Source organism: Columba livia, chromosome 27 (assembly GCF_036013475.1).
Source record: "Columba livia isolate bColLiv1 breed racing homer chromosome 27, bColLiv1.pat.W.v2, whole genome shotgun sequence".
Classification (NCBI taxonomy): domain Eukaryota; kingdom Metazoa; phylum Chordata; class Aves; order Columbiformes; family Columbidae; genus Columba; species Columba livia.
In genome coordinates this window covers 1,570,485-1,594,882 of record NC_088628.1, presented here as the reverse complement: position 1 = coordinate 1,594,882, position 24,398 = coordinate 1,570,485, and the positions used below count along the sequence as shown (strand labels likewise).

The 24,398-nt window shown below is 61.1% G+C and overlaps 4 protein-coding genes and 1 long non-coding RNA gene across 9 annotated transcripts; 4 read left to right on the top strand and 1 right to left on the bottom strand.

The window, feature by feature from the left end:
- Window positions 1-311: 311 nt before the first annotated feature.
- LOC102089071 (hippocampus abundant transcript 1 protein) lies at window positions 312-11,066 on the top strand. Of its 5 annotated transcripts, XM_065042133.1 has the most exons (14): window positions 324-592; window positions 992-1,137; window positions 1,773-1,881; window positions 2,045-2,140; window positions 2,586-2,648; window positions 3,804-3,931; window positions 4,316-4,430; window positions 4,750-4,968; window positions 5,568-5,681; window positions 6,869-6,940; window positions 7,268-7,380; window positions 7,488-7,585; window positions 7,963-8,129; window positions 8,206-11,066. In XM_065042133.1, the coding sequence occupies exons 3-14, from the start codon at window positions 1,849-1,851 to the stop codon at window positions 8,410-8,412; spliced, it is 1,425 nt and encodes a 474-aa protein (XP_064898205.1). In that variant the 5' UTR covers window positions 324-592; window positions 992-1,137; window positions 1,773-1,848; the 3' UTR covers window positions 8,413-11,066. The 5 variants fall into 5 exon arrangements, with proteins under 5 accessions (XP_064898203.1, XP_064898205.1, XP_064898206.1 ...); XM_065042134.1 differs by lacking the exon at window positions 992-1,137; XM_065042135.1 differs by lacking the exon at window positions 1,773-1,881 and having other exon boundaries at window positions 326-592.
- LOC135576472 (uncharacterized) lies at window positions 10,081-14,901 on the bottom strand. Its single transcript, XR_010468228.1, has 2 exons — window positions 14,748-14,901; window positions 10,081-13,964 (listed from the first exon to the last, which is right to left on the bottom strand). It is a non-coding gene; the product is annotated as an uncharacterized LOC135576472 (long non-coding RNA).
- Window positions 13,894-16,601, top strand: MADCAM1 (mucosal vascular addressin cell adhesion molecule 1). Its single transcript, XM_065042137.1, has 5 exons — window positions 13,894-14,071; window positions 14,316-14,582; window positions 14,657-14,950; window positions 15,259-15,864; window positions 15,971-16,601. Exons 1-5 carry the CDS (start codon window positions 13,996-13,998, stop codon window positions 16,093-16,095), a joined length of 1,368 nt encoding a protein of 455 aa, XP_064898209.1. The 5' UTR covers window positions 13,894-13,995; the 3' UTR covers window positions 16,096-16,601.
- A 318-nt stretch (window positions 16,602-16,919) lies between these two features.
- Window positions 16,920-18,797, top strand: TPGS1 (tubulin polyglutamylase complex subunit 1). The gene is made up of 2 exons (XM_065042147.1): window positions 16,920-17,287; window positions 17,451-18,797. Exons 1-2 carry the CDS (start codon window positions 16,962-16,964, stop codon window positions 17,980-17,982), a joined length of 858 nt encoding a protein of 285 aa, XP_064898219.1. The 5' UTR covers window positions 16,920-16,961; the 3' UTR covers window positions 17,983-18,797.
- A 471-nt stretch (window positions 18,798-19,268) lies between these two features.
- Window positions 19,269-23,419, top strand: CDC34 (cell division cycle 34, ubiqiutin conjugating enzyme). The gene is made up of 5 exons (XM_005509260.3): window positions 19,269-19,593; window positions 21,571-21,657; window positions 21,938-22,035; window positions 22,311-22,445; window positions 22,540-23,419. Exons 1-5 carry the CDS (start codon window positions 19,417-19,419, stop codon window positions 22,748-22,750), a joined length of 708 nt encoding a protein of 235 aa, XP_005509317.1. The 5' UTR covers window positions 19,269-19,416; the 3' UTR covers window positions 22,751-23,419.
- Window positions 23,420-24,398: the final 979 nt, after the last annotated feature.

Genomic DNA, 24,398 nt, shown 5'->3' with positions numbered 1-24,398 from the left:
CCGGGACAGGCTCCGCCCCGCCGCCCGGGGCACCCGAACTCCGCCCCGCCCCGGCGGACCGGCGCATCCCGGCATGCACCGCGGATCAGCCCCGCCCACCGCCTGACGGCGTGACGTCACGCCAACTCCCCCTCAGCCTGGCGGAACAGGCGGTGAAGCGCCGCTGACCAATCAGAGGCCACATCGGCCGACACGGAAAGGGCAGAGCAACCAATAGAGAATGAGGAGTGGTGCGCGGCGGCGAGGATTGGACAATCTGAAGTGCCCGTCAGCGACGTCGTCAGGGAGACGGGGGCGCGGCGGGGCGGGGCCTGCGGGCGGCCCGCCCTCTGCCGCCGCCAGCCGCGCCGCCGCCCTTGCCCCGCGGCGCCGCCCCCGCCCGGCAGCCCCGGGCCCGGCGCTTCCCGCCCGGGGCGGGTCCGGCTCCGGGCCCGGGCTCGGCGCCGCCCGCCGCAGGGAGGATGGGGCAGCCGCGGAGGCCGGCGAACGGCAGCGGCCCGGCGGCGCCATGACCGGCGAGAAGAAGAAGAAGAAGCGGCTGAACCGCAGCGTCCTGCTGGCCAAGAAGATCGTCATCCGCGACGGGGCCGGCGTGAGCGCGGGGCCGAGAGGCGCCGGGCCGGGCTGAGCTGAGCTGAGCTGAGCCCCCGGGGGCGGGAGCTGCGGGCGGGGCTGCGGGCGGTGCGGGGTTCCCGGGGCTCCGGTGCCCGCAGGCGGCTGCGCTGCCCGGGGAGCGGCCCCACTCTAGGGGCGGGTGCGAAGCCGCCGCCCCCGGCACGTTCTGCAGCCGCTTCCCCGCTGCTGGAATTCGCTGACGTTCCACAACCGCTTGGACGGTGACAGGTGGCTCCCCGTCGGGGGGGACACGTTCCCCGTTTCCCAGGGGCAGCTGTGCCACGGGCTGGGCGGGTGGCAGCCCCGTCCCTCGGGTGTGCTGGTCACCAGGCGCTGGCCTCGGCCCGTCCCACAGGCTCCTGCTGTCTTTCTGCAGGTCTTACCTCTTTTCCATAGCCCCCTCCGTTTTGCGGAGCAGCGGGTCGGTGGGCGACCGGACACGGATCGGCCCTCCCGAATTGCCGGTGGCTCTGACGTGTTGGGGGTGACGAGCGGCGGGAGTGACGTTAAGCTGTGACACAGGTTACATCTGGACGCGTAAAGCAAGATCGGCCGTTCATTTTGTTGCAGTCATGTGGCAGAAATGTCGAATTGCGTGAGAAGGTGCAGAGGGCCGGGGCCGCTCTGCGGAGCCGTTGCCGTCTATGCCGCCTCGCGCCTTCTCCCTGTGCTGCAAACATCATCTCATTTGTGCGCAATAAACGCGGCTTCTCCTAACCACCGTGTCCCCTTGGGCGCGTCCCTCGTGCGTTGGCGCCGTTGGTTTGTTTTCTAAGCAATCTAAGCCTGCGCACATAATGTTTCAGCACGATATCATCTCTTGCCGCCTTCTCTCGTGTTTCAAATAACTTGCAGCTGTTTGTTGTCCAAAATGCAGTTTTATTCTGGCGGGATGTGGCTGATTCACATGTCACATTTCTAGATATGTTAGTGGTGAGGAAATGAATCTCTTGGCTTGGAAGAATCCTGTAAATTTGAGGTTTCCTGTAGCAAATCAAGCATCCCTTTGAATTTGAGATTTGTGCAGCCGATGGGAGTTTTGTAAACTTCTGGACGCTATTTAAACTGTCTAAATTGCCAGGATTGCAGACATTTCAGGTGGCTTTATTAATAACGTGTCAGCACCAGACAGTGAGTTCAGATCGTGTGGTTTGTAGATACAAGAAGTGGTTCCTGCGGGGCAGAATTGAGCCGTTTCATCGCAGAGTCCCTAAGGCGAGGATTGACGGGAAGATGCGGTCGCACACGCTTAGAGAAAACACCATGGTATCAGGGGTTTTAGTTCGTGGATAAAGACATGAGAAGTGATTATTTGAGGCGCGTTGGCGGGAGGTGCTGGGGGAGTCACCCTGGGGTGGCGTTTTGGAGCCCAACCGCGTCTGCAATCGATGGCGGGTCAGGACACGTGTGTTTTCTCGCTGTTTTGCAGCGCCAGGGGATCGGAGAGCCCAGCGTGTACCACGCCGTGGTGGTGATTTTCCTGGAGTTCTTTGCCTGGGGGCTGCTGACCACCCCGATGCTGACGGTGAGTGACCCCCCGAACGGTTCCGCCTTCCCAGTTCACCTTGGGTGAAATGGTTTGTACCTCAAATTCTTCTTCTGTGTGAATAAGCCGGAGCTGTAGTAATTTCTTTATGGACTTGAGCAATGACGTTTGTGATTATTGTTCTTTAATGTGAGCTAAACTTTGGAAAGCTTTTGGAGGATTTCAAGAAAGTGGGACTGAAAGACCTGAAATTACTAGGATTTACTGCTAGCTTGCTGTCATTTATTGCTTTTTTTTTTTAGGTATTAAAGAATAAAAGATGCAGTTGGGAGCTCAATAAAAGCAAGATGTCCCTGAGGGAGGGACAGCACGGCTTTGTCCAGGGGGTGTTTCCTGCGCTCCCTGTTGAGCTTTTCGAGGCATTTGGCTATTAGGAATGAATGGAAATGTTGCTGAGGTTCCAAGCTGTTTTGTTTTCCCCCAGGTGTTGCACCAGACGTTTCCTCAGCACACGTTCTTGATGAACGGCCTGATTCACGGAGTCAAGGTGAGGACATCCCTTCCAGGCTTCCGTTTCCATCTGTAACAGCGCGACAAGCGGCGAGCCGTTCGGATCTGTGTCGTTTGCTGATGCCACCAAGCAGTATTTGCCAGATAGACGTTTGTATTTCGATCTGGGGCAGTTGCTGGTGCACCTGATGGCACTTGGAGAACAGGCAGAGCGCAGGAATCCAGCTGTAGCAGGAACAATGTGCTGCTTGTCATTTGGGGCCATCAGAGCTGCGCATCCAATGGGATGAAGTTCAACAAGGCCAAGTGCCGGGTCCTGCCCTTTGGCCACAACAACCCCCTGCAGCGCTCCAGGCTGGGCACAGAGTGGCTGGAGAGCAGTCAGGCAGAAAGGGACCTGGGGGACTAATGGACAGGAAGCTCAACATGAGCCACCAGTGTGCCCAGGTGGCCAAGGAGGCCAATGGTGTCCTGTCCTGTATCCAAAAGAGCGTGGTCAGCAGGACAAGGGCAGTGATCCTTCCCCTGTGCTCTGCATTGGGGAGGCCACACCTGGAGTGTTGTGTTCAGTTCTGGGCCCCTCAGCTCAGGAAAGAGATTGAAGTGCTGGAGCGGGTCCAGAGAAGAGCAACAAGACTGGGGAAGGGACTGGAACACAAGACCCATGGGGAGAGGCTGAGGGAGCTGGGCTTGTTTAGTCTGGAGAAGAGGAGGCTTAGAGCTGAGCTCAGCACTCTCCAGAACTACCTGAAGGGCAGTTCTAGCCAGGTGGGGATTGGGCTCTTCTCCCAGGCATCAGCAATAGGACAAGGGGCCATGGGCTTCAACTCTGCCAGGGGAAATTGAGGCTGGAGATGAGAAAGCAATTCTCTGCAGAGAGAGTGGTCAGGCATTGGAATGGCTGCCCAGGGAGGTGCTGGACTCACCTGGAGGTTTTGAAACTGAGATTGGCCATGGCACTTAGTGCCATGATCTAGTCAATGGGCTGGAGTTGGACCAAGGCTTGGACTCGATGATCTCTGAGGTCTTTTCCAACCCAGTCCATTCTGTGATTCTGTGATTTCAGCTGAAGTTGGAACTAAGCGGGCCTGGCTGTAGAAAATGGGAATGGATTGTCTCCTTGTGTTTTTACCTTTAGGGGATGTTTTCTTTATCCCAAATCAGGGTTTGACTTTCTGTCTGTCTGCCTCAGGGTCTGCTTTCCTTCCTAAGTGCCCCACTGATCGGTGCTCTCTCTGATGTCTGGGGCAGGAAATCCTTCCTCCTCCTCACCGTCTTCTTCACGTGCGCACCCATTCCCCTGATGAAGATCAGTCCCTGGTGAGTTTATAACGAGGGGCTGCGAGGAGAGGAACGATGGGGTTTGTGGGTGTCAGGTTGGAGGATGGGGTGGCAGAGTCTGTCCCATGGGGAAGGCGCTCGGCCCGGGGACCGATGTGCTTATCTGGCTCTGCCGGAGGGTTCGGCGTCAGGAAGGGTCCGTCGTGCCTCACTGTTCTCCCCGTGGGTGCGTTATTGGTGTCAGGGCACGTCGATGTTTCCCTCCCATGTGGGGAAATCGGTGATAAGACGCCCTGGGCTGGAGCTCGGGGTTCTGGGCGCTCCGGGGCGGACGGGAGGAAGGTGCGGGAGAGGTTCTGGTGGAGCAGCCGTGGGCTCTGTGCACCCACGCCCTGACTCTGCCCTTGGCCGTGCCCGTTCCAGGTGGTACTTCGCCGTCATTTCCATGTCTGGAGTCTTTGCTGTCACCTTTTCTGTCATCTTTGCCTACGTTGCCGATATCACGCAGGAGCACGAACGCAGCACGGCGTATGGCTTGGTAAGGAGCTGAACGTTTGGAGCTTTGCATGTTTGAGAGGTGTAAAATTAGGGTGGGACGTTTATTGACAAGCCTGAGGACGGTGTCAGTGGAAAAACGATGTGTGCTTTAATAATACCGTCTCCCTACTCTTCTGTGATCTGGCGCCGAGGGTGAGAGCTGGTTTCTGTGTGATCTTTCATTTCTCCTTGCTAGAACTCAGCCTACGCTGCACGCAGAGAATATGTTGTCTCTCTGCAGGATTCCCTGTCCCCCTGATTATCTCCAGCAAAGATGGAAGGAAGGGAGGAAGAGGCTTATTCATGTTTTCTGCTCCCAGGTGTCGGCCACCTTTGCTGCCAGCCTGGTGACGAGCCCAGCCATCGGCGCCTACCTCTCCCAAGCCTACGGCGACACGTTGGTGGTTGTGCTGGCGTCGGGCGTCGCGCTGCTGGACATCGGGTTCATCCTGCTGGCCGTGCCCGAGTCCCTGCCCGAGGAGATGCGCCCGGTGTCCTGGGGAGCTCCCATCTCCTGGGAACAAGCAGATCCCTTCGCTGTAAGTCATCCCGCTGCTGTTCTGCCGCGGGCAGGTAACGCCTGTGTTTGCTCTCGTTCTAATTGTGCTCCAACGGAAGGCGCATTCCGCAAGAGGAACCCCCTGGCAGGGATGGTGTTCAGGCTGCACATCTCCAGAGCTCTGGGGCAGCTCCTTAACCATTTTCTGTAGCTACGAACCATTTAAACGCTGCTCCAGGTGTCCTGAAACAAGAGCAGCTCTTGGTTCTGTTTGAATAGAAATTCCGTTCCTTGGCAATGGGACTGTGTCAGGAGTTTGTGTTCTGGCTCCCAGGACCTTTGCTGCTGCTGCTGAGCTTTGCGTGGTTTCATCTCACCTTTGCTTGCTACAAGGATTAATTTGGCTGTCTGAGGGGAAAAACAATCCGATCAAAAGCACTTGACTATAAATCTGAGAAAATGAATGGTAAAAAATCCTCATTCTGGGGTTGAGCCGATGCGGTTGTACAGCTACTCTGGGCTGGTTTCATCCCACCGTTCACTTCTTACATATAAGATGGGTGACTTAAGCGCTTGGTTTTGCTGTCTCTGCGCCTGGAGAGTGTTTAAGGATTTTCATTCCCCTCCCGTTCCCTGCAGTCCCTGCGGAAAGTGGGTCAGGATTCCACAGTTCTGCTCATCTGCATCACCGTGTTCCTCTCGTACCTTCCCGAGGCCGGGCAGTACTCCAGCTTCTTCCTCTACCTGCGGCAGGTGAGTCTGCGGGATGGCTCCCGAGGCAGCAAATCCCAGCCTACGAACATTCTCATAGCTGCGTGTCCTGAGCAGGTTGATACCGCTCTATCAGCATTGCCAGGGCCCACGTGCTGCTTGTTCTAATGGTCTGTCCGTCTGTCCAGCCTGTCCGTGCTGCTTTCACAGTATCACAGTGTGTTTGGGACTGGAAGGGACCTGGAAAGCTCATGCAGTGCAATCCCCCCCTGGAGCAGGAACACCCAGATGAGGTTACACAGGAAGGTGTCCAGGCGGGTTGGAATGTCTGCACAGAAGGAGACTCCACAACCCCCCTGGGCAGCCTGTTCAGTGCTCTGTCACCCTCACTGAGAAGAAGTTTTTTCTCAAATTGAAGTGGAACCTCTTGTGTTCCAGCTTGATCCCATTACCCCTTGTCCTATCATTGTTGGCCACCGAGAAGAGCCTGGCTCCATCCTCATGGCACTCACCCTTTATATATTTATAAACATTAATAAGGTCATCCCTCAGTCTCCTCTTCTCCAAACTAAAGAGCCCCAGCTCCCTCAGCCTTTCTTCATAAGGGAGATGCTCCGCTCCCTTAATCATCCTTGTTGCCCTACGCTGGACCCTCTCCAGCAGTTCCCTGTCCTGCTGGAACTGAGGGGCCACAACTGGACACAATATTCCAGGTGTGGTCTCCCCAGGGCAGAGCAGAGGGGCAGGAGAACCTCTCTGACCTACTGATCACCCCCTTCTAACCCACCCCAGGTACCATTGGCTTCCTGGCCACAAGGGCCCAGTGCTGGCTCATGGTCACCCTGCTGTCCCCAGGACCCCCAGGTCCCTTTCCCCTACGCTGCTCTCTAATAGGTCATTCCCAACTTACACTGGAACCTGGGGTTGTTCCTGCCCAGATGCAGGACTCTACACTTGCCCTTGTTGAATTTCATCAGGTTATTCCCCGCCCAACTCTCCAGCCTGTCCAGGTCCCTGTTTCAGGCGTTTAAGCTGAGCCTAGTGGTTTAAAGCTGTTTCTTCAGTCGGAGGGAGGATCTTCCACGTTATTCCTGTGGCAGCAGGGAGGCTGATTAGTGTTTGAGTCCCTGATAAGCAGCGTCAGTAAAGGCTGGTGCCGCGGTTGGGGTGGCGTTTCTCATGCAGTGCTCATCTCTTGCCTGAAAAGTCCCTCTCTGGTGTTTTCACAGGTCATCGGTTTTTCCTCGGAGACTGTGGCCGCTTTTATTGGTGTGGTTGGGATTCTCTCGATCCTGGCTCAGGTGAGGAGCCATTTCCACATAAGAACGTCCAAAATTTCTGGTAGTCAGGCTGGTGCATTCTCAGAATCCCTATGGCCACACAGACACCAGTCCCTTTTTCTTCTGAATGGAGCTGCTGTTTATTAAACAACAAACGCAGGGTGCCCCCACGTTGCTCGGTGGAGCTCTGGTTGTGCTCTGATTGCCCCGGACAGGGACATGCTGGTGTTCGGCGCAGCGTTTCGGGAGCACGGTGGCCAGTCTCACCGCGACACGAGTCCCGTGTGCTCCCATCCTCCTCCCATCTTTCTTTGCACACACGTTGAACGCGCCTGTTTTTCTTTCCAGACAGTGGTGTTGGGAATTCTCATGCGTTCGATAGGAAACAAAAACACCATCCTGTTGGGATTGGGCTTCCAGATCCTGCAGCTCGCCTGGTACGGCTTTGGATCGCAGCCGTGGTAAGAGCTTGCCCGCGTCTGTCTCCCGACATTGTCAGCTTTGTCCCTTCGGTGGCAGCTCCGTGTCACTGGCAGAGGGAGCCTGACCGCTGTCCCTTTCTCCCGAGGATGATGTGGGCAGCGGGAGCCGTGGCTGCCATGTCCAGCATCACCTTCCCGGCCATCAGCGCCATGGTGTCGAGGAACGCGGACCCCGACCAGCAGGGTGAGTCACTCGGGGTCGGTCTGACGGTGAGTCCGTCCCGGCGGGTGTTGCCTGTCTGTGGTAGAGAGGAGGCTGTTGTTTAATCGTTCGCTTTGTGGTTTGACCCCGAGTCCTTTGGCTGCCTTCAGACTCCAGTTCAGTCGGAAATTGCTGGGTGTACCCACGCTCATTTTATTCTCGAAAGCAGCAAACCCGGCATTGTGGATTTTCCTAAAACCTGGTACTGGGTTAAGACCACTCAGCAGCAGCCGCTCTGTTTGAGAGCACGTCAGGCCAGATCTGAGCATGTAATCTCGTCTTTAGACGTGAGCATCCCTGGATAAGCCGAGTTTCTTCAGGGGGCTGGAGACAAACCTCGCTTTCCCCTTCTGCCGCAGGGGTGGTGCAGGGGATGATCACCGGCATTCGGGGGCTGTGTAACGGGCTGGGGCCGGCGCTCTACGGCTTCGTCTTCTATCTCTTCCACGTGGAGCTGAACGAAATGGCTGAGGTGGAGACTTTGGGCAAGGCCTCCAGACCCAACATGGCCAACCCTACGGACGAGGTAAACTCCGCTCCATCCTTCCGCGTGCTGGGCTTCCCGTACCCTTGAGCATTAATCGTTGTGTTTGTCCCTACAGAGCAGCATCATCCCGGGGCCCCCGTTCCTGTTCGGGGCCTGCTCCGTGCTGCTCTCGCTGCTGGTTGCGCTGTTCATCCCGGAGCACAGCCTGGCGCTGCGGCCGGGCGCCCACAAGAAGCACAGCGCCGGGGCGCAGAGCCCGCACGGCCCGCAGCCCGGCGCCGCCGACGGCAAAGAGCCGCTGCTCGAGGACAGCAGCGTCTGAGGAGCCGCAGGAGCCGCTGCGGAGCCGCGACGGGCTCGGCCAGCGAGAGGACACGAGGTGCAGACTGTGCCGCAACACGGGAGGGACGGGGGTTCCCTTCTGCCAAACCGCGGTTGTGTCGTCTGGTGTGGATGGGAACGGGAGACTCTGAAGCAAACCTTGTGCGTGGTGCGACCTGCCAAACGCTCGGCCTAAGCTGGGTCTAACGCGCCTGTGTCTGACGTGAGCTGACGGAGCTGCGGCCACGGTCAGACGCGGCGTCTGTTCGCGCCCCGTCCCCATGTGCGTGTGGCACTTGCCGCGGGTCCCGGTGCGGCCGTGACATGAACACGGAGCGTGCGAGGAGCAGCATCGACGCCCACGAGCAGATCCACGGGGTCTGGCCCAAGTGAAACTGAGACCAAAATGAAATATCAACTGACTCAATGTTCTGACGAAGATAAGAAACATGAAGAAGTCGCAAATGAGACGATGGGAATGGGCAGCGGCAACGTGAATTACAAATGCTTAGATGGTCAACAACATTTGCGTTTCTGTTGGGATTTTGTCGTTACACTGAGGTAACGTGTGTCTGTCGCTGCCTCCATAGGCCTTTCTGGAACTGTCAGGTTCTTCCCTCAGAGAAATAACTAAACTGAGCACTCTGGTACGGGCGGTTTCCCGAGGGAAAGGTACAGAAACAGCTGCTTGTCTTGAGCACTTATTTTTCCCTAGTCTCTTGCCGTCTGATATTAAACCAGATAACGACTGTAGCTTGTTTTATCTCGGTCCAAAAGCTCCCACTGGTTATGATTGCAGCTGATTTGAGCTCACAGGACTGGATCCCACGTAGCGTTTCCGCGCCTGCCGTGAAGGCTTTTATTTTGTTGGAAGACGGAGCTGGCGGCTCCGCGGCGGCGCTCGGCTCCGTTGGGAAGGGGCAGCAGATGCTTGAGCCCGAGTGTTGTGAAAGGAGCTGAGACAAACGTGGTTGGTTGTAGATCCAGAGACACGGCGGAGGGCAGGAAATGATTGTTCTGGTTCGAGTCGGAGCAGAGCGATGACACCGAGCAATCGCTGGGGCCGTAAGGACACAACGGGGAGCGCTTAAGGAATTAGTTGTTAAGGGAACTGAGGATAGAGTGACCAAAGCTAGAATGGCAGAATCATTTTGGTTGGAGGAGCCCCTCAAGAGCATGGAGCCCAGACCCCGAGCTGCCGCTCCCTGTGGGTACCGACATCTGCGGACCCGGGCCACTTGTTTTACGGCTGTTCACAGGTATCGGAGATGGATCTGAGTGAAGTAATGCAGAGTTTGGTTTGCGTTGCTCCAGCCAGTGCCCAGAGCAGATGTTCGAGGTCGCGGGGACTCACAGTGACTCCGGTTTTCCCACATTTCTCCTAGTGACGATGCTCCAGACCCCCAGATGTCACTGGGATGGTCTGTGCTGTGCGTGCCCAGCAAACCTCTCTCCCGAAGCAAACCCACTCCCCCGAACGCCCGGGCAGCAATCCCGACCCCGTGTCCTTCACAATAATGCCTTTTCGTAGACTGGAGCTTGACCAAGTACATCTGGCGACTCATTTATTTACACTGTATTAAAATGAAGTAGGTTTGTCCTTCACACACACCAATTGAAGTGAAATGGAACACTGAGGTACTCAGAGCTTCACAGGTAGAATATAGCCGAACGTGACAAAAAGACGAGCGTAATTTATATGATACAAAGTATATAGAGATATATTTTTTAAAGTCCTTTATTGAATAGTCTATTGAAACGGATGTGTCTGGTCCCATTCCCTCTCCCTCCTACCCTTGTCACATTGCGATACCCGAGTTGCCAGCGATGCCGACGTCCCCCGGTTTGCAAGTGGTGACTGGAGGTGTTTTGGTCACTTTGTTGGCGCCTGAGCTCGGCGCCGGTGCTGCCGCTGGTTCCTGCGACTGAGGCTTTGCCACCAGCACCAATGTCACCTAAAGGCAGGGATGTCACCCCCCCACTGCTCTGCCTGTGCCACAGGACTTGGGCCAAGCAGCGACGGAGCCGAAATTACCGGACCCGAATGAAGAACGTCTCGTTCTGAAGGGCCGGGAGTTCTGGAGCGTCTGTCCGGAGCATCCCGCTGGTTTTGCCAATTTTTTGTTACTTTATATGGAAATGCAGCTTTTTTTAAAAGAGCCTTTTCTTAAAACCCCTTTGATCCGCTGTGTCGTGCCTGAGCCTGGCGGTTTAATATCAGTATTCCCACAATTTCCCTGCAGAGACTTATAAATCAGGTGGATAACAGCAATGCCCCCAATATAAATTGGCTTAATTGCCCATCAGCAGTTCCGGCGTTCATGGCAGCGGTTCAAGTGACTTGAAACTAATTGTGTTTCTAATTGTTGCGTTAAAAAACAACCTGCATTAAACCATTGCTTCCTCTTTTGCCGTCACTTTTGCAACATCGCAACTCTTTATGTCGCTGCTTTTCATTCTCTTCTCCGCGCTGGTTGGGCTGCGAACGCTGGTTGCGGCTCCTCCGCTCTCCGGGTTCACCGCTGCCTGCGTTTCTGTATCTTTTATAAGCAAATGATCCAATGTATTTATTTAGGTTCTGGTTGTGTTTAGGACTGGCTAATCTCTCCTTCTGATGGATTATTTATTAAACTGCAGCTTTCCTGTTGTGTTGAAGTCCTGTCCTCATCCTTCTCCCACCGGAGCCGCAGCCCGGGGCTGGTTTTACCATCCAGGCTCCGGTGCCTTCCTTTCCAGCCAGGCTTAATTTAGATCTTATCTCACTGTTTAAACACTTCTGTGGTGGATGAGGATGATACTCGGTGAACAATACAATCACAAGAAGTGCAAATAGGTCCAACCCAGCCCTGGATGGGACCTGGTGTTTGATGGATATCCTGCAGCGAGCTGGGAACACAAACCAGTTACTGTACAACGCGCTGCCTTTTGTAATGACTTCCTCCAGACTTGAGCTTAGTGTCACTTCGCATCTCTGGAGACACAGGGAAGTGCTTTGCCTGGGGCCAGCGCTCGTCCCTCGCTGTCTGTCCGTCCCTCGCCGTTTGTCTGTCCGCACCGAGCTGATTTGTTTCCTGAGAGCGCCCGTGGCCGGAGCATCACCAGAGCCCCACGGGGGAAGCACCGTTGGCTTCCAGGAAAAATGTTCAGGCTTCTGCTTCTTGAAAAGCACCGTCCCCTCTGCTCTGACCCCAGGGGTTTCCTGTTGGGTGGAAACCTGTCCCGGTGCCTGCGCTTGTGCTTCCCACCCTGTGCCCGTGACCTGTGGGCCCCTTTGGTGTGCTCGGGGCGCGGGGGCGGCCGGTGCGCCCCGGGGTGGAAGGACAGAGGGATGGGGGACAGAGAGACAGAGAGACGAGGGGACAGAAGGGTGAAAATGTGACCTGGAGGAAATGCATGGTGAGATGCTGGGCTTTCTGGTAGCTCTTAATTTCCTGACGACTGGGAAAAAGCTGCTTTTTAACATAAGTGCTCAGCTCTGCTTCAGACGCCGATTTATTGGGTTTCTCTTTTCTCACCTGAGTCGTCACATTGAGAGCCCTTCACAGAATCACACAGAATCCCAGAATGTCAGGGATTGGAAGGGACCTGGAAAGCTCATCCAGTGCAATCCCCCCATGGAGCAGGAACACCCAGATGAGGTTACACAGGAAGGTGTCCAGGCGGGTTGGAATGTCTGCACAGAAGGAGACTCCACAACCCCCTGGGCAGCCTGGGCCAGGCTCTGCCACCCTCGCCCCAAACAAGTTCCTTCTCGTATTTAAGCAGAACCTCCTGTGTTCCAGTTTGTACCCATTGCCCCTTGTCCTGTCACTGGTTGTCACCAGAAGAGCCTGGCTCCATCCTCCTGACACTCCCCTTTCCATCTTGATCCCCAGGAATGAGTCCCCCCTCAGTCTCCTCTTGTCCAGCTCCAGAGCCCCAGCTCCCTCAGCCTTTCCTCACACGGGAGATGCTCCACTCCCTTCAGCATCTTGGTGGCTGCGCTGGACTCTCTCCAGCAGTTCCCTGTCCTGCTGGAGCTGAGGGGCCACAACTGGACACAATATTCCAGGTGTGGTCTCCCCAGGGCAGAGCAGAGGGGCAGGAGAACCTCTCTGACCTACTGACCACCCCCTTCTAACCCACCCCAGGTACCATTGGCTTCCTGGCCACAAGGGCCTTGCTGGAAGCTGCTCCAGACCCGGCCGAGGGCACCTTCCAGGGCTTGGGGAATCATGTTTTAACCATGTTAACCTGAAATCCCGCGGCAGCGACCGCGGTCTGTAAGGGCGGCGTTTCCCTTCCTCAGACTCTCACTTGGTGGCATTACGAATGATCCTTCCCACAGTGAAGCGGCTCATTGCTTGGTGCTTTCCCGTCCACAGACAGTTGTGGATGGTGGATCGTCCCCCCGGGGTCTCTGCTCGCCTGTCACCGTGGCCTCGTGCGGTCGGGGCCGTGGGAGCGGGACGGGAAAGCGAAACCGCACGGGTGTCCCGGCCACGCGTGTCCCAGCCAGGGCTGTGCCACGGCCACTGGAAACTCCGGGAAACGGCTCTGTTAACACAGGATGGAAGGAACAAAAACCCCGGAGCCATTAATCACCCGGCTTCAGCTGAATGTGCACATTTGATGGCGGCTGTTGACAGAGCGCTTCCCTCCCAGGATTGATTACCCGGCATCCCGAAAGGATGCGCGACGCCGATGCCCGGAGCTCCTCTCCGGAGAGATCCCGGATGGGAAACGGCCGCGTCCCGCAATGATTTTCCACCGCCTGCGACGGGGTGCGGGGTTCATACGTCCCCCTTCGGCCCTTCAGCGCCATCCCGGCCCCAGCCCGTGCCCAGCGGGATTGATGGGGCAGAACTGTGCCCATCTCTCCCTGGAGAGCTGGGTGAGAGCGAGGAGGCGATGCCAGAGCTGCCCGATCAGAGAACCGGCACTGGGGATGTGGCCAAACCTGCCACATGGCGACACTTTCTGCTCCTGTACCATCAAACCCACCCTCCCAGGAACACCGGTGTCCATCCCTGAAAACACATCCCTGAAAAAATGCTGTTCTGGTGATAGAAGCTGTTTGCAGCTCTGCTGAGCCTGGGCTGGACGTCTCGTCCATCCTGGCTATGCTTTTGGGACAGGGGTCCAAGACGGCCCCTCAGCAGACAGACAGACAGACACCCCATGCAGCCCCACGACGGTTCATTCAGCTGCTGGTGCCTGGGGCACAACAAGGGCTGGTTCTCCAGGGCCTCCCAGGGGATGGTGGAGCCTGGGGAGACCCAGGGAAGGGACGGGACCGTGGCCACATCCTGGGGATGATGGGGACCCCTGCAGCCCCACAGGGCCAGGGGCTCCCTGGGTGTGGGGCTGCAGCTCGGCCCTCGGCTGCAGCGCTGGGTGTTGTGCAAGAGCCAAACTTGGAAGAAAATCAGGAACCTCCTTCTGGAAATACCCCCCGGGCTGGGAGGTCACGGGGCCGGGGGGGCTGCGGGGGCGGTTCCTGCGGAGCTTAAGAAGGGCTGAGGACGGGGCTGGAGGACAGACAGACACGGCCCCGGCTGCGGTGTTCGCTCCCTGGAAGAAGGGAAAGAAGGAAAAGCAGCCCATGCGGCCGCCCTGCCCAGCGATGGAGCCGGCTCCTCTCCTCCTCCTCCTCCTTGTCTCACCGTGGGGCTGCAGCAGTGAGTGATGGGGGGCTGAGAGCCATCCCCACCCCCAACCCCCCGTGTCACCCCCGGTCCTTTGCTCTGCCCGGGGTCCCCTCGCTGCTGAGCCGGCAGGTGCTGTGTCCCATCGCTAACAAGCGGTGTCCCCCGGGGTGATGGGATGGAGCTCACGCCACACCAGCAAACGGGGAACAGGTGCCCAGTTTCTGGTGTTTGTCCCATTCGCCAAACCCCGCGGTTTCCTCCTTCCTCTGCACAGGCCACCGCGGTGAGGAGCTGGTGGTGGAGCCGCGGGAGGCGGTGGTGCCATATGGGGGCTCGGTGCGGCTGAACTGCTCCCTGGGCTGCGCGGGGGGCACGGTGCAGTGGCGGGGGCTGGACACCCACCCGGGCAGCGTCACCTCCTTCCCCACCCACAGCGTCCTGCACGTCGGCAGCGCCGCGGTCGCCACGGCGGGCAACAAGATCTGCCAGGGCACCTGCGGCGGGCGGCAGTACCAGCGCACGGTGCAGCTAGAGGTCTACGGTGAGAGTCTCCCGCCCGTCCCTCGCTCCCTGCGGGGCAGCGGTGACAAACCTGACACCGCGGTTGCCCCGCAGCCCTCCCGGACACCGTGCAACTGGAGGTGGCGCCCGGCGCCCTGCGCTGCTCGGCCCGCGGCGTGTACCCGCTGGAAGGGCTGGTCCTCACCTGGCACCGCGGGGACCGGGTGCTGGGCAAGGAGGAGGACTTGGATGTCACCGAGACGGACGAGGAGCTGTTTGACATCGTGTCCACACTGCCGGTGTCTTGGGAGGAGGTGGGAGAAGGTGTAGAGTTCAGGTGCGAGGTGACACTGCGTGTGGGGAAGGAGACCTTCACCCGGGTGGCATCGCTGGCGGTGAGCGCTGGGGGTGAGTGCCAGGGGACACGGGTCTGTGCACTGGAAATGGCCCCCCCTTCCCTGCACTGCTTGAAATAGACGGCTGGAATGCAGCAGCCGCCACTCTGCGCTGCTCTGCAAACCCCTGTCCCCATCCCTGTCCCCATCCTTGTACCCATCCCTGTCCCTATCCCTGTCCCCATCCCCATCCCCATCCCCATCCCCATCCCCATCCCTGTCCCTGTCCCTGTCCCCATCCCCATGGGGACAACATGCCAGAGAGGCCTCTTCCCAGCTCTGTGCTGCGGCGAGGCCACCTGTGACCTGCTGTGTCCGCAGCTGTGACGGAGCAGCCGGTGCCTGTGGCCGCCTCCACGGAGAGTCCCCGGGCAGCGGCGGCCACGACCAGGAGCCCCAGCACACATGGCCCTGTGGCCACCACAGCGCTGTCCCCAGAGCCCGGTGTCACCACCCACGACCCCACCTCAGCCCCGGCCACCTCCCTGCCGGAGCCTGACGCTGTGACCAGCTTGGGAACGGCTGCTGCCACCAACCCTCCGTCCACGGAGCATCCTGCTGCCCCGGCCCTTGTCACCGGCCGTCCCACAGCACGCCCCGCCACCGCCACGCTCCCCAGCACCACGAATGGGACAGAGCTGTCCCCAGGGACGGTGCCCCCCTGCAGCCTGCAGATCTGGTCGCTGCCGCCCCGCGGGATGCGGGGCAGGGCCCTGCGCATCGAGTGCCGCGCACACTGCCCCGGGAACGTCACCGTGCGCTGGCTGCGGACCCCAGTGGGGCTCGGGCAGTACCGGGAGGAGGCGGCGGGCAGCAGCTCCATGCTGCAGCTGGACCGTGCCGAGCCCTGGCACCAGGGCCGCTACCAGTGCGTCCTGCATGGCCGCCGCTCGCCGGTGGCCACTCTGCAGCTGATGGTGTCAGATGGTGAGTGGCGGTCGTAGCCGCCCCCCCCGTGCCTGTGTCACCTCGTTGTGTCAGTGGCGCTTGGTGCTGGGGGTTTTCCCACCACGTCCTTCTTGTGCCTCTGCAGATGCATTGGATGCAGGCCCTGCCATCGCTCTGGGGACAACAGTGTCGCTGTCAGGACTGATCGTGACCGGCATCGTGTCCCGTTACCTGTGGAAACGGTTCAGGTCCCGTTATGAGCTGCACTAGGAGCGGGGGCTGCCCCCGGACCTGTCCCCGTGTCACCTTCCCTGCGGGGCTCGCGGCCCCGGGATGGGGAGCAGCCGATGGATCCCGGGACCAGTGGGTCTGAGGGTGCGGGAGCTGCCGGGAGCCCCAGCAGAGCAGCCCCCGCCTGCGACCCCTGGGCTGCTGCTGACAGCGTCACCCGTGCCCGGTGGGAGACGCTGCCCCGACCCGGGGCCTCTGGGCACTGGGAACTGCTCGGCCCCGGGTGCGGGGAGACGGGAACCCCCGGGACTGCCCCGGGACACCGGGAGTGGAGGAAACACGGGCAGAGACACCCGCCGGGACGGGGCTGGACCACGGCCGGCGCTGGGCGCGGGGGTCCGGCCCTGGGGGTCCCGGCACACACGCGGGTGGGCAGGAGGGCGGTGGCTGATCGCCTGTCGCGACAGAGGAGACGGAGCAGCCCCGGGGGGCGGACGGGACATCCCGCAGGCACGGGGCAAAATAAAGGGCTGTTTCGGTTTGAACTCTGAGCAGGCGCCGTTTCGGCCGGGCCTGGGGCCGCCCCTCACCGGTACCGGGCCCCGCGGGAGCTCCCGGGCGGGTCACCGGGCAGCGACCGACGCGCGTCCCGTTACTAAGGGCGGAGCACCTGCCCGGAGTAGCCATGGCGGCCGGGACATTCCGCCGCGTCACCGCCGCCGGGGCGGTTCTTTTGCCCATGCCCAAGATGGCGGCCCGCGGCCTCCCCCAATAGCAGCGCTCTCGTCAGTCTTCCCGCCCACCGATTGGCTGCCAGTGTGCAAGATGGCGGCACAAGAACTTCCTGTCCCGGCGGAAGCGCAGTCCAAAATGGCCGGAACCGGCCTTCGCCGCCCGCAGCCAAGATGGCGGCGTACGAGAAGCGGCGGGCGGCGGCCGCCCCGGCGGCGGGGAGCGGGCTGGCGGAGCCGGCTCGGGTGGCGGCCGGCGGGCTGGGGAGCGAGACGGAGTTCCTGCTGCGGGCTGGCGTCACTGCCATGGTGCGGGAGGCGCTGCTGAAGGTGCTGGAGGCGCGGCCCGAAGAGCCCGTCTCCTTCCTGGCCGACTACTTCGAGCGGCTGGTGCTGGGCAGCCCCGCCGCGGCGGGCGAGGCCTCCGCGGAGCTCCCGGGGCCGCCGCAGCGCCTGGCGCGGGCGCTGTGGTACGTGCGCCTGGCCCATCACTCCCACAGGTGCGGGCGGGCGGCGGCGGCGGCGGGGGGCGGGCGGCGGACTACATTTCCCGGCGTGCCCCGCGGCGGCAGCCGCCCCCGAGGCGCCGCGGGGCACGCCGGGAGCTGTAGTTCCGGTGGGGCGGGGGCGAGCCCGCGCGTCTGTCTCTGCCTGTCGCGACAGGACGGCCTTCGACAGCAACGCCGGCGCGGCCTACGAGGTGCTGGGCGCCGGCGGGCGGCGGCGGAAGGCGGGCGTGGACGGGCGGCTGTACAGCGAGCTGCTGCGGCGCATCTGCCAGCGCGGGCCGGCCCCCGCCGAGGCGGCGGCGGCGCTGCTGGGGCGGGTCCGGTGCCGCGACCACGAGGCGGTGCCGCTGCCCGTGTTCCGGTACGGCGTGCTGGCTTGCTCCGTGCTGCTCGAGTTCGCCGCCAAGGCCGACGCGCTGTTCGGCGTCCTGGGCGGCGGCTCGGGCGCGGCGGACGGGCGGGTGTGCCAGGCCGTGCTGCGGGCGCTGGAGGAGGTGCTGGGCGCTGGGCACGGGCCCCGGCCCGGCCGCTTCCTAGAAGCCGGATCCCGCTTGGGCCCCGACCGGCTGGCGCTGGCCATGGACCAGGCGCTGCGGGAGCGGCAGCGGGGCAGCGCCATGAGCCGGGAGGAGTTCCTGCGCAGAGCTACCGCCTTGTTCGTCGCCAGGGTGAAGCCCGTTGAATGATGCTGGCCACCATTGGCCCCCCGTGGAGCCGTTGGCGTGAAGGGGCTCCAGATCTGGCACTGAGCCGGACAGCGAGCACCGCGGCCGGTTGGGCGCTGCTGGGAGAACCCGGCTCTGCCGATGGGAGATTCCCCGTTACCACATCCCCGCCTTTTCCGAGGCTGGTGCTGGATACGACCCTGTTCGTTGTGCCTCTCCCACTGATCAGCTGCTGCTGGCAAATCTTTAGGTGTTAACTGGGGACTTGCAAGGAGGGCTGTGAGCTGTTCAGCAGTCTTGGTCAGAAAAAGGAGCCAGAATGAAGTAAACGTGGGGCTGGAGCTGCAGACACCCCACGTTTGCTCCCGGCCCTGGCCGTGTCGTGTCTTGCAGCTTCAGCAGGAACTTTGTTTTGTTTTGGGGTTTGTTTCACACCTGTCTGTGACATGGGGGTGATGTTCATCTACCTACCGCTGTGAGGATTTGCAGGTAAATACGGGGCTGATCTGGAGTGTGAGATAAAGCCTTATTTTATTAAGCAACATGTTTAATTAAACACAGACGATGAGCAATGGCTGGGAAGCAAACCTGGCTGGAAGGGCTGTGCCACAGCCGAGCTGCAGGCAATGAACCGTCCCTGCTCTATCGCTGGAGATCAAAGCTACAGATCCTGCAGCAACTCAGGATGAGACAAACCCCGTTCCCCAAGGCCATTGTTTGTTTTTGAATAGAGATGCGTGTTGAAACGTGTGTTATTTATTTGAACGTGTCTGTGTTGGTTATTTAAACTGTGCAACTAATGGTTTACTGTAAGACATTAAAGCTTTTTATTATTTGTTAGCGACCAATTTCTTTACCGCCTGGAGGCGCTTGGTGCGGGATGAACTGCGGCAGCTCAGATCCTTGGGGGCAGCACCTGGCGGGGGGTACGGGAGTACGAAGCACCAGTGTGTGTTACCGACCCCCCCCACCCCGGGTGGGTGCACTGGGCCTCCCATGGGCAGGACTGGGAAGCCCGGGGCCTGCGCTCCGGCCCGGTCTCCGCTGGGTTTGCTGGGCGGGGTTCACGGGAGACCGGAGCCCCGAGACATGTGGTTGAACCGGCGCCGCCGCCGCCATGTGACCGCAGCTCCTGCAGGGGCTGGCGGGAAAAAAGCCCCGCCCCCGCGGGCCGGCGGCGCGCTGTGATAGGACGAGAGCGCCCGGGGCGGGGCCCGTTGTTTACCACCCCCCTGCGCAGGCCGTGCGCTCTGATAAGCGGACGATGCCTCGTATGGGAGGAGCCTGTGCTGGCCCCTCCCCGCGCGGGCGGACTACAGCTCCCGCCGTGCCCCGCGCGGCTGCGCTCGGAGCGGCCGCGGAGCAGCAGGAGCCGCCGCCGTCCCCCGCCCCGCAGCGGCCGCCGCGCTTACGCCAGTCCCCGGCTTCACTCGCGGCCTACTCCGGCTCCTCGGCATGGCGCGGCCCCTCGTGCCCAGCTCGCAGAAGGCGCTGCTGCTGGAGCTCAAAGGGCTGCAGGAGGAGCCCGTGGAAGGGTTCCGGGTCAACCTGGTGGACGAGGGGGACCTGTACAACTGGGAGGTGGCCATCTTCGGCCCCCCGAACACCTACTACGAGGGCGGGTACTTCAAGGTGAATGGCAGGGGGGAGTAGGGGTCCGAGGTGTGTGGTGGCAGATGGGGCTCGGGAGGGGCAGAGGTGGAGCAGGGGGTGTTGGGGATGCCGGGCGGGAGAGGCCTTGGGAAGGGATTTTGGAAGGGCGAGAGGCCCGGGGGAGGGGGCCTGGGGATGGGGTTGAGGTGGATCGTGGGGACGGTGACAGAGTGGCGCTGGGGTTGGGGGTGATGGAGCCAGGGAGAGCTGAGTTGTCACTGCTGCCAAATCGGGCAAAGATTCCCCTCGTTAGAAGGCGGATTTGGCCCCACCAGGGGCTCTGTGTCCTGCCCGGGCGGTGCCCCCGGTCTGGGTGCAGGAGAGCAGGATCTGGAGCACCAGTATTCCCTCTCCAGGAGGGGTTCCGCGGCTTCGCCACCAAACCAGAGAGAAGAGACAAAAGATTCATTTGCGCAGACGCTCGAGCCGCCTGGGGAGCGGCTGTTGTGGTTTTGTTTGGGGTCTGAGGGGCAGAGACGGCAGCCGGGCTGCGCAGCCTGTCGGGAGGACGCGCGTGTGCCCGTGTGTGCTCCTCCCGGGTGTTGTGCAACCCCTGTAGCTGTTTTCTTCCTCTTTCTCACCCTCCCTCCTCCCCTACAAGCTCCACTATCCCCATCCTGTTGCTGGCATGACCCGTGTGTGTCACCGGAGGCTCAGCTGTGTCTGACATCTGGGCGGTTTGTTGTTCCCGTGGAGAGGTGGCCGGCGAGTCCGATGCTTCAGAGTCGGGTTTGATCTCTTCGCTGAAGCGGAGTCGCCTCTTTTGCCACAGACCCTCTGAACTCTCACCCTTTCAGCAGCTTGCGCTCCTGTTTTGTGCCCGAGAGCTTCCAGACCCGGCGCTGTCGGGTGACAGCGAATGGGACTTTCCGCAAAGGGGCCGAGTCCTCCATCCTGCGGCACCGCCGGGCTGTTTGCGTGCGGCAGAGCAGGGCTGCTGCCCCGGCTCCCTTCGGGATCGCTCTGCCCGTTTTGTTCCGACACAACAATCGGGTTATTCTGCCAAGTTCAGCTGTTTGGCCGCGGCCCAGTGCCCCCGCGTCACCGTGTGTGTTTGTGCTGCCCTGGGCTGCCTGAGGCTCCGCACACACACACACAAAACGCGTCCAGCCCCCGCCTCGCGTTTCCCTCTCCCCACCCCTCGTTCTGCGGAGCGCGGAGCAGCCGGACAAAGGGCCAGGCTGGGAGGTGAGGGGGTGTCGTGCGGGGATGGACCCGCCGCGCTCGGGGCTCCTCGGACTCGCGATAAACTGGCACGGGCAGTGGGGAGGACGCGTTTCTGCCTCTGCACCCGCCTGCTAACGGCTCTGCCAACAACTGCCTCTGGTGCCGCCTGTTGTCCCAGCTGTAATTCCAGAAGCATCTGAAGCCCCGTTTGCGTTTTGCCTCCTGAATGGGTCCATGGGGTGGAGAGCGACCCCAGGTCACTGCCCACGGCCGCCGGGGCGGTTCACACCTTCCCTCACGGATCCAGCGTCTGAGTTCTTGTGTGCGTGAACTGAGGGAGCGGGAGATGTTCTGGGAGCCGTTGTGTGTTCTAAACCAGCAGCGGGCCGGCCTCTTCGGCTGCCCGAACCCCACAGGTTTTGGCCAGCGGGTGCCGTCTCTGCCGCGCTGGGGCCGTGGGCTGCACCGTGATCTTCATGTGCTTTTATTTTTAGCACCTGAGCTACGCGCTGCAGCCAGGTCTCACTTGGTCTCTTTTTTTCAGCAGTGTCGGGCTATTTTTAGAGATTCCGTGTGTTGGTCGGAGCACTGAGCACCTGACGCTGCTTCCCCGTGAGCTCTGAGTGGGGAACAGCCTCGTCTCTGGCGCTGTGGCCGTCACCCACCCCGGCAGCGGCACAGCCGGCCATGGCACCGGTTCCTGTTTGCCGGCGGTGTTGGGGGATCTGTGGTTTCCTTCCCGTCCTTCTCCCAGCCTGACGCTCGCTTCTCCTCATTGTTTCCCTGCAGGCTCGTCTCCGGTTTCCCATCGACTACCCCTATTCTCCTCCTGCCTTCAGGTTCCTAACCAAGATGTGGCACCCCAACATCTACGAGGTGGGTGGCCCGGGATGGTGTGGGACATCTCAGTCAGGCGGGGGGACACGTGTCCATCTGCTGCAGCGGTACCGGGTGGCAATGCCGGCCTTTGTCCCTGGCGCCTTTGGCATTTAGTGCCTGGCACTGGAAATGCTGCTAACGAGCTCGTGGCAGCGCAGGCGCTTCTCTCAGCACAGCGGGGACTGTCACCTCTGCTGTCCCTTCCTGGGGACCCAAAGAAGGGGCTGGGGTTGTCTCACAGCAGCTCCTGAGGATCCTGTTTGACTTGCGCTTTCAGACCGGCGACGTCTGCATCTCCATCCTGCACCCGCCGGTGGACGACCCGCAGAGCGGGGAGCTGCCGTCCGAGCGCTGGAACCCCACGCAGAACGTGCGGTGAGTGGAGCTGCGGGCGGGGGGGACGGCAGGGACGTGGGGGTGCCTGGAGGTCGCAAAGGGCACACGGGCTGCGGCTTTACTGAGGAGCTGGAGCCTGGTGGGAGCTGCACAGCCGGGCCCTGCGCTCTCCAGGCTGCTCGGCTGTGCTGGATCTGCCCTCACTGGTGCCAGCGCCAGGTCCCCGAGCCCTGGGATGCATCCGCACGGTGACACCGAGGCCGGTGGCAGCTCTGACTCGCTGCGGTTCTTACCTGCGCCTGTTTGGTTGCCAGGACCATCCTCCTGAGCGTGATCTCGCTGCTGAATGAGCCCAACACGTTTTCCCCAGCCAACGTGGACGCGTCCGTGATGTACCGCAAGTGGAAGGAGAGCAAAGGGAAGGACCGGGAGTACACGGACATCATCAGGTGCGTGAGCTCTGCCCGTCTGTGCAGGTGGGTGACCCCGCAGCTGGGGCTGTGTCACAAAGCTCCATCCTCACCCCCACGTCTCACCCTCCAGGAAGCAAGTCTTGGGCACGAAGGTGGATGCGGAGCGGGACGGTGTGAAGGTCCCCACCACGCTGGCCGAGTACTGCGTGAAGACCAAGACTCCGGCCCCAGACGAGGGCTCAGACCTCTTCTATGATGACTATTACGAGGATGATGAGATGGAGGAGGAAGCAGACAGCTGTTACGGCGATGAGGATGACTCCGGCAATGAGGAATCTTGATGGCCCTCCGGCATTGCAAAACTTGCTATAAACTACTGAATTTTACCTCAACTAGGAGAAACTGGCTTGAATTTAGGATCCGTCAGCCCTGAGATTAACTCTCTACCTCGCAGGGAGACTGTTCTGCTGTTGCAAAGGAAACCCCACCACTGTCTTTGTAGAAAAAGCAAAAAATCAAACCCTATTTTATAAACTTGCTGGGTGAGGGGTGGGTGGGGAGGGGGAAGTCGTGTCGGGGTGTTCACGAACCCACAGAAACCGGGAGCTGGTGCCTGTGGCTGGATGAAGAGCGATGGCAAAGCCAGGCGGTGGCTGCTGGTTCGGGTACGTCCCGCCGGTGAGTGGTGGCGTTGGGGGGAGCGTGTGAGCATCGTGCAGCTTCTCCTGCCTCTGCAGCGTCTGTGCGGGAGCAGGGGGAGCGCGGCCGCATTCTGTCCCCGCGAGACCCTCCTGCTGCCCCTTGCCGTGGTTCTGGAGCCGCGTCCGCGGGGAGCAGCGCGGCAAGGACCGCGATATCACCGGGAAGGACCGGGGCGCTGGGCAGGACACGCCGGCAGCTGCAGCACATGGGGATGAGCGTTTGTAGTTTTTAACCAGTGGGGAGGGACAGGGTAGTTCTGAGTCTGCTTCTGTTTTTTTGGAAACTATTTAATAAAGTACTCAAAGAAACAGCCGTGTGGTGTGTGGGTGAGGCTCTGCTGAGCCCCCCAGTGCGGCTCGGGGAGGTGTTTTTCCCACCTGCTCCCCCAGGACTGCAGGCACAGACCTGCCCGGGCAGTGGCTGCTCTGATGCGGACGCACCCTGAGCCCGCGGGCCAGGACCGGCCAGGACACGCCGGTTCCCGGGCTGTGGCACAGCCGAGCGGTGTTACCGGTGCCGCGTCCAGCTGGTGGGAGAGGCCGTGGAGCCACTGGCTCTGCAGTGCAGTGGCTCTGGCAAACTGCCCGGGGCTCCCTGTAACCCGGCGGGGCTCCTGCCCCCTCTGCCAGCCCTGGGCAGGGGGTGAGGAGCAGAACGTCCCCCCGGAGCTGTGCAAACGACGGGGGTTTGGTGGCACCCGGTCTGGCACATGGCCCAGGCACGTGCTGTGTGGCCTTAGGAAATGAGGCCAGAAGGTGACCGGGATTATTGTCCCTGTGCTCAGGCCCGGCGCACGGATCCCAAGGTGGCCCAGCGCCGGGCAGGACGTGCCGCGCTGAGCCGCCCCGGGGCCGCGGGAGCTGCCGGAACCGCCGGACCCTGCGGAGCGCGGCGGGGGCCGGCGCCGAGGCCCATTGTCGGGCCCTTCCTGCCGCGCACCCCCGGCTGCGCGGCTGCTCCGCTCTCCCACGGCCCGGCCAGCCCGGGGGCGGCTCCCGGAACCGGGAAGGGCCGGAGCCGCTGCCCCGCAGAGGCCACTCCTCCTCGGCCCCCGGGGTTATCAGGCTGCTGCAGCCGCCGACCGAGGCCCAGCACCCCTCGGCCTCACGAAAAGCTCCGCCTGGGCCAAGAACCGGTGCCTAGCGCTTCCCGGTGCTCCGGGCAGGGCTACCGGCTCCTCCTGGCCCGGCCCCGGTGTTGTTCCCGGCGGCGCCGCCGCTTGTCCCCGGCCGCGCGCCGTCCGCCGCGCCCCGCAGCGCCTCCCCATTGGCTGCGCGCCGGACGGTG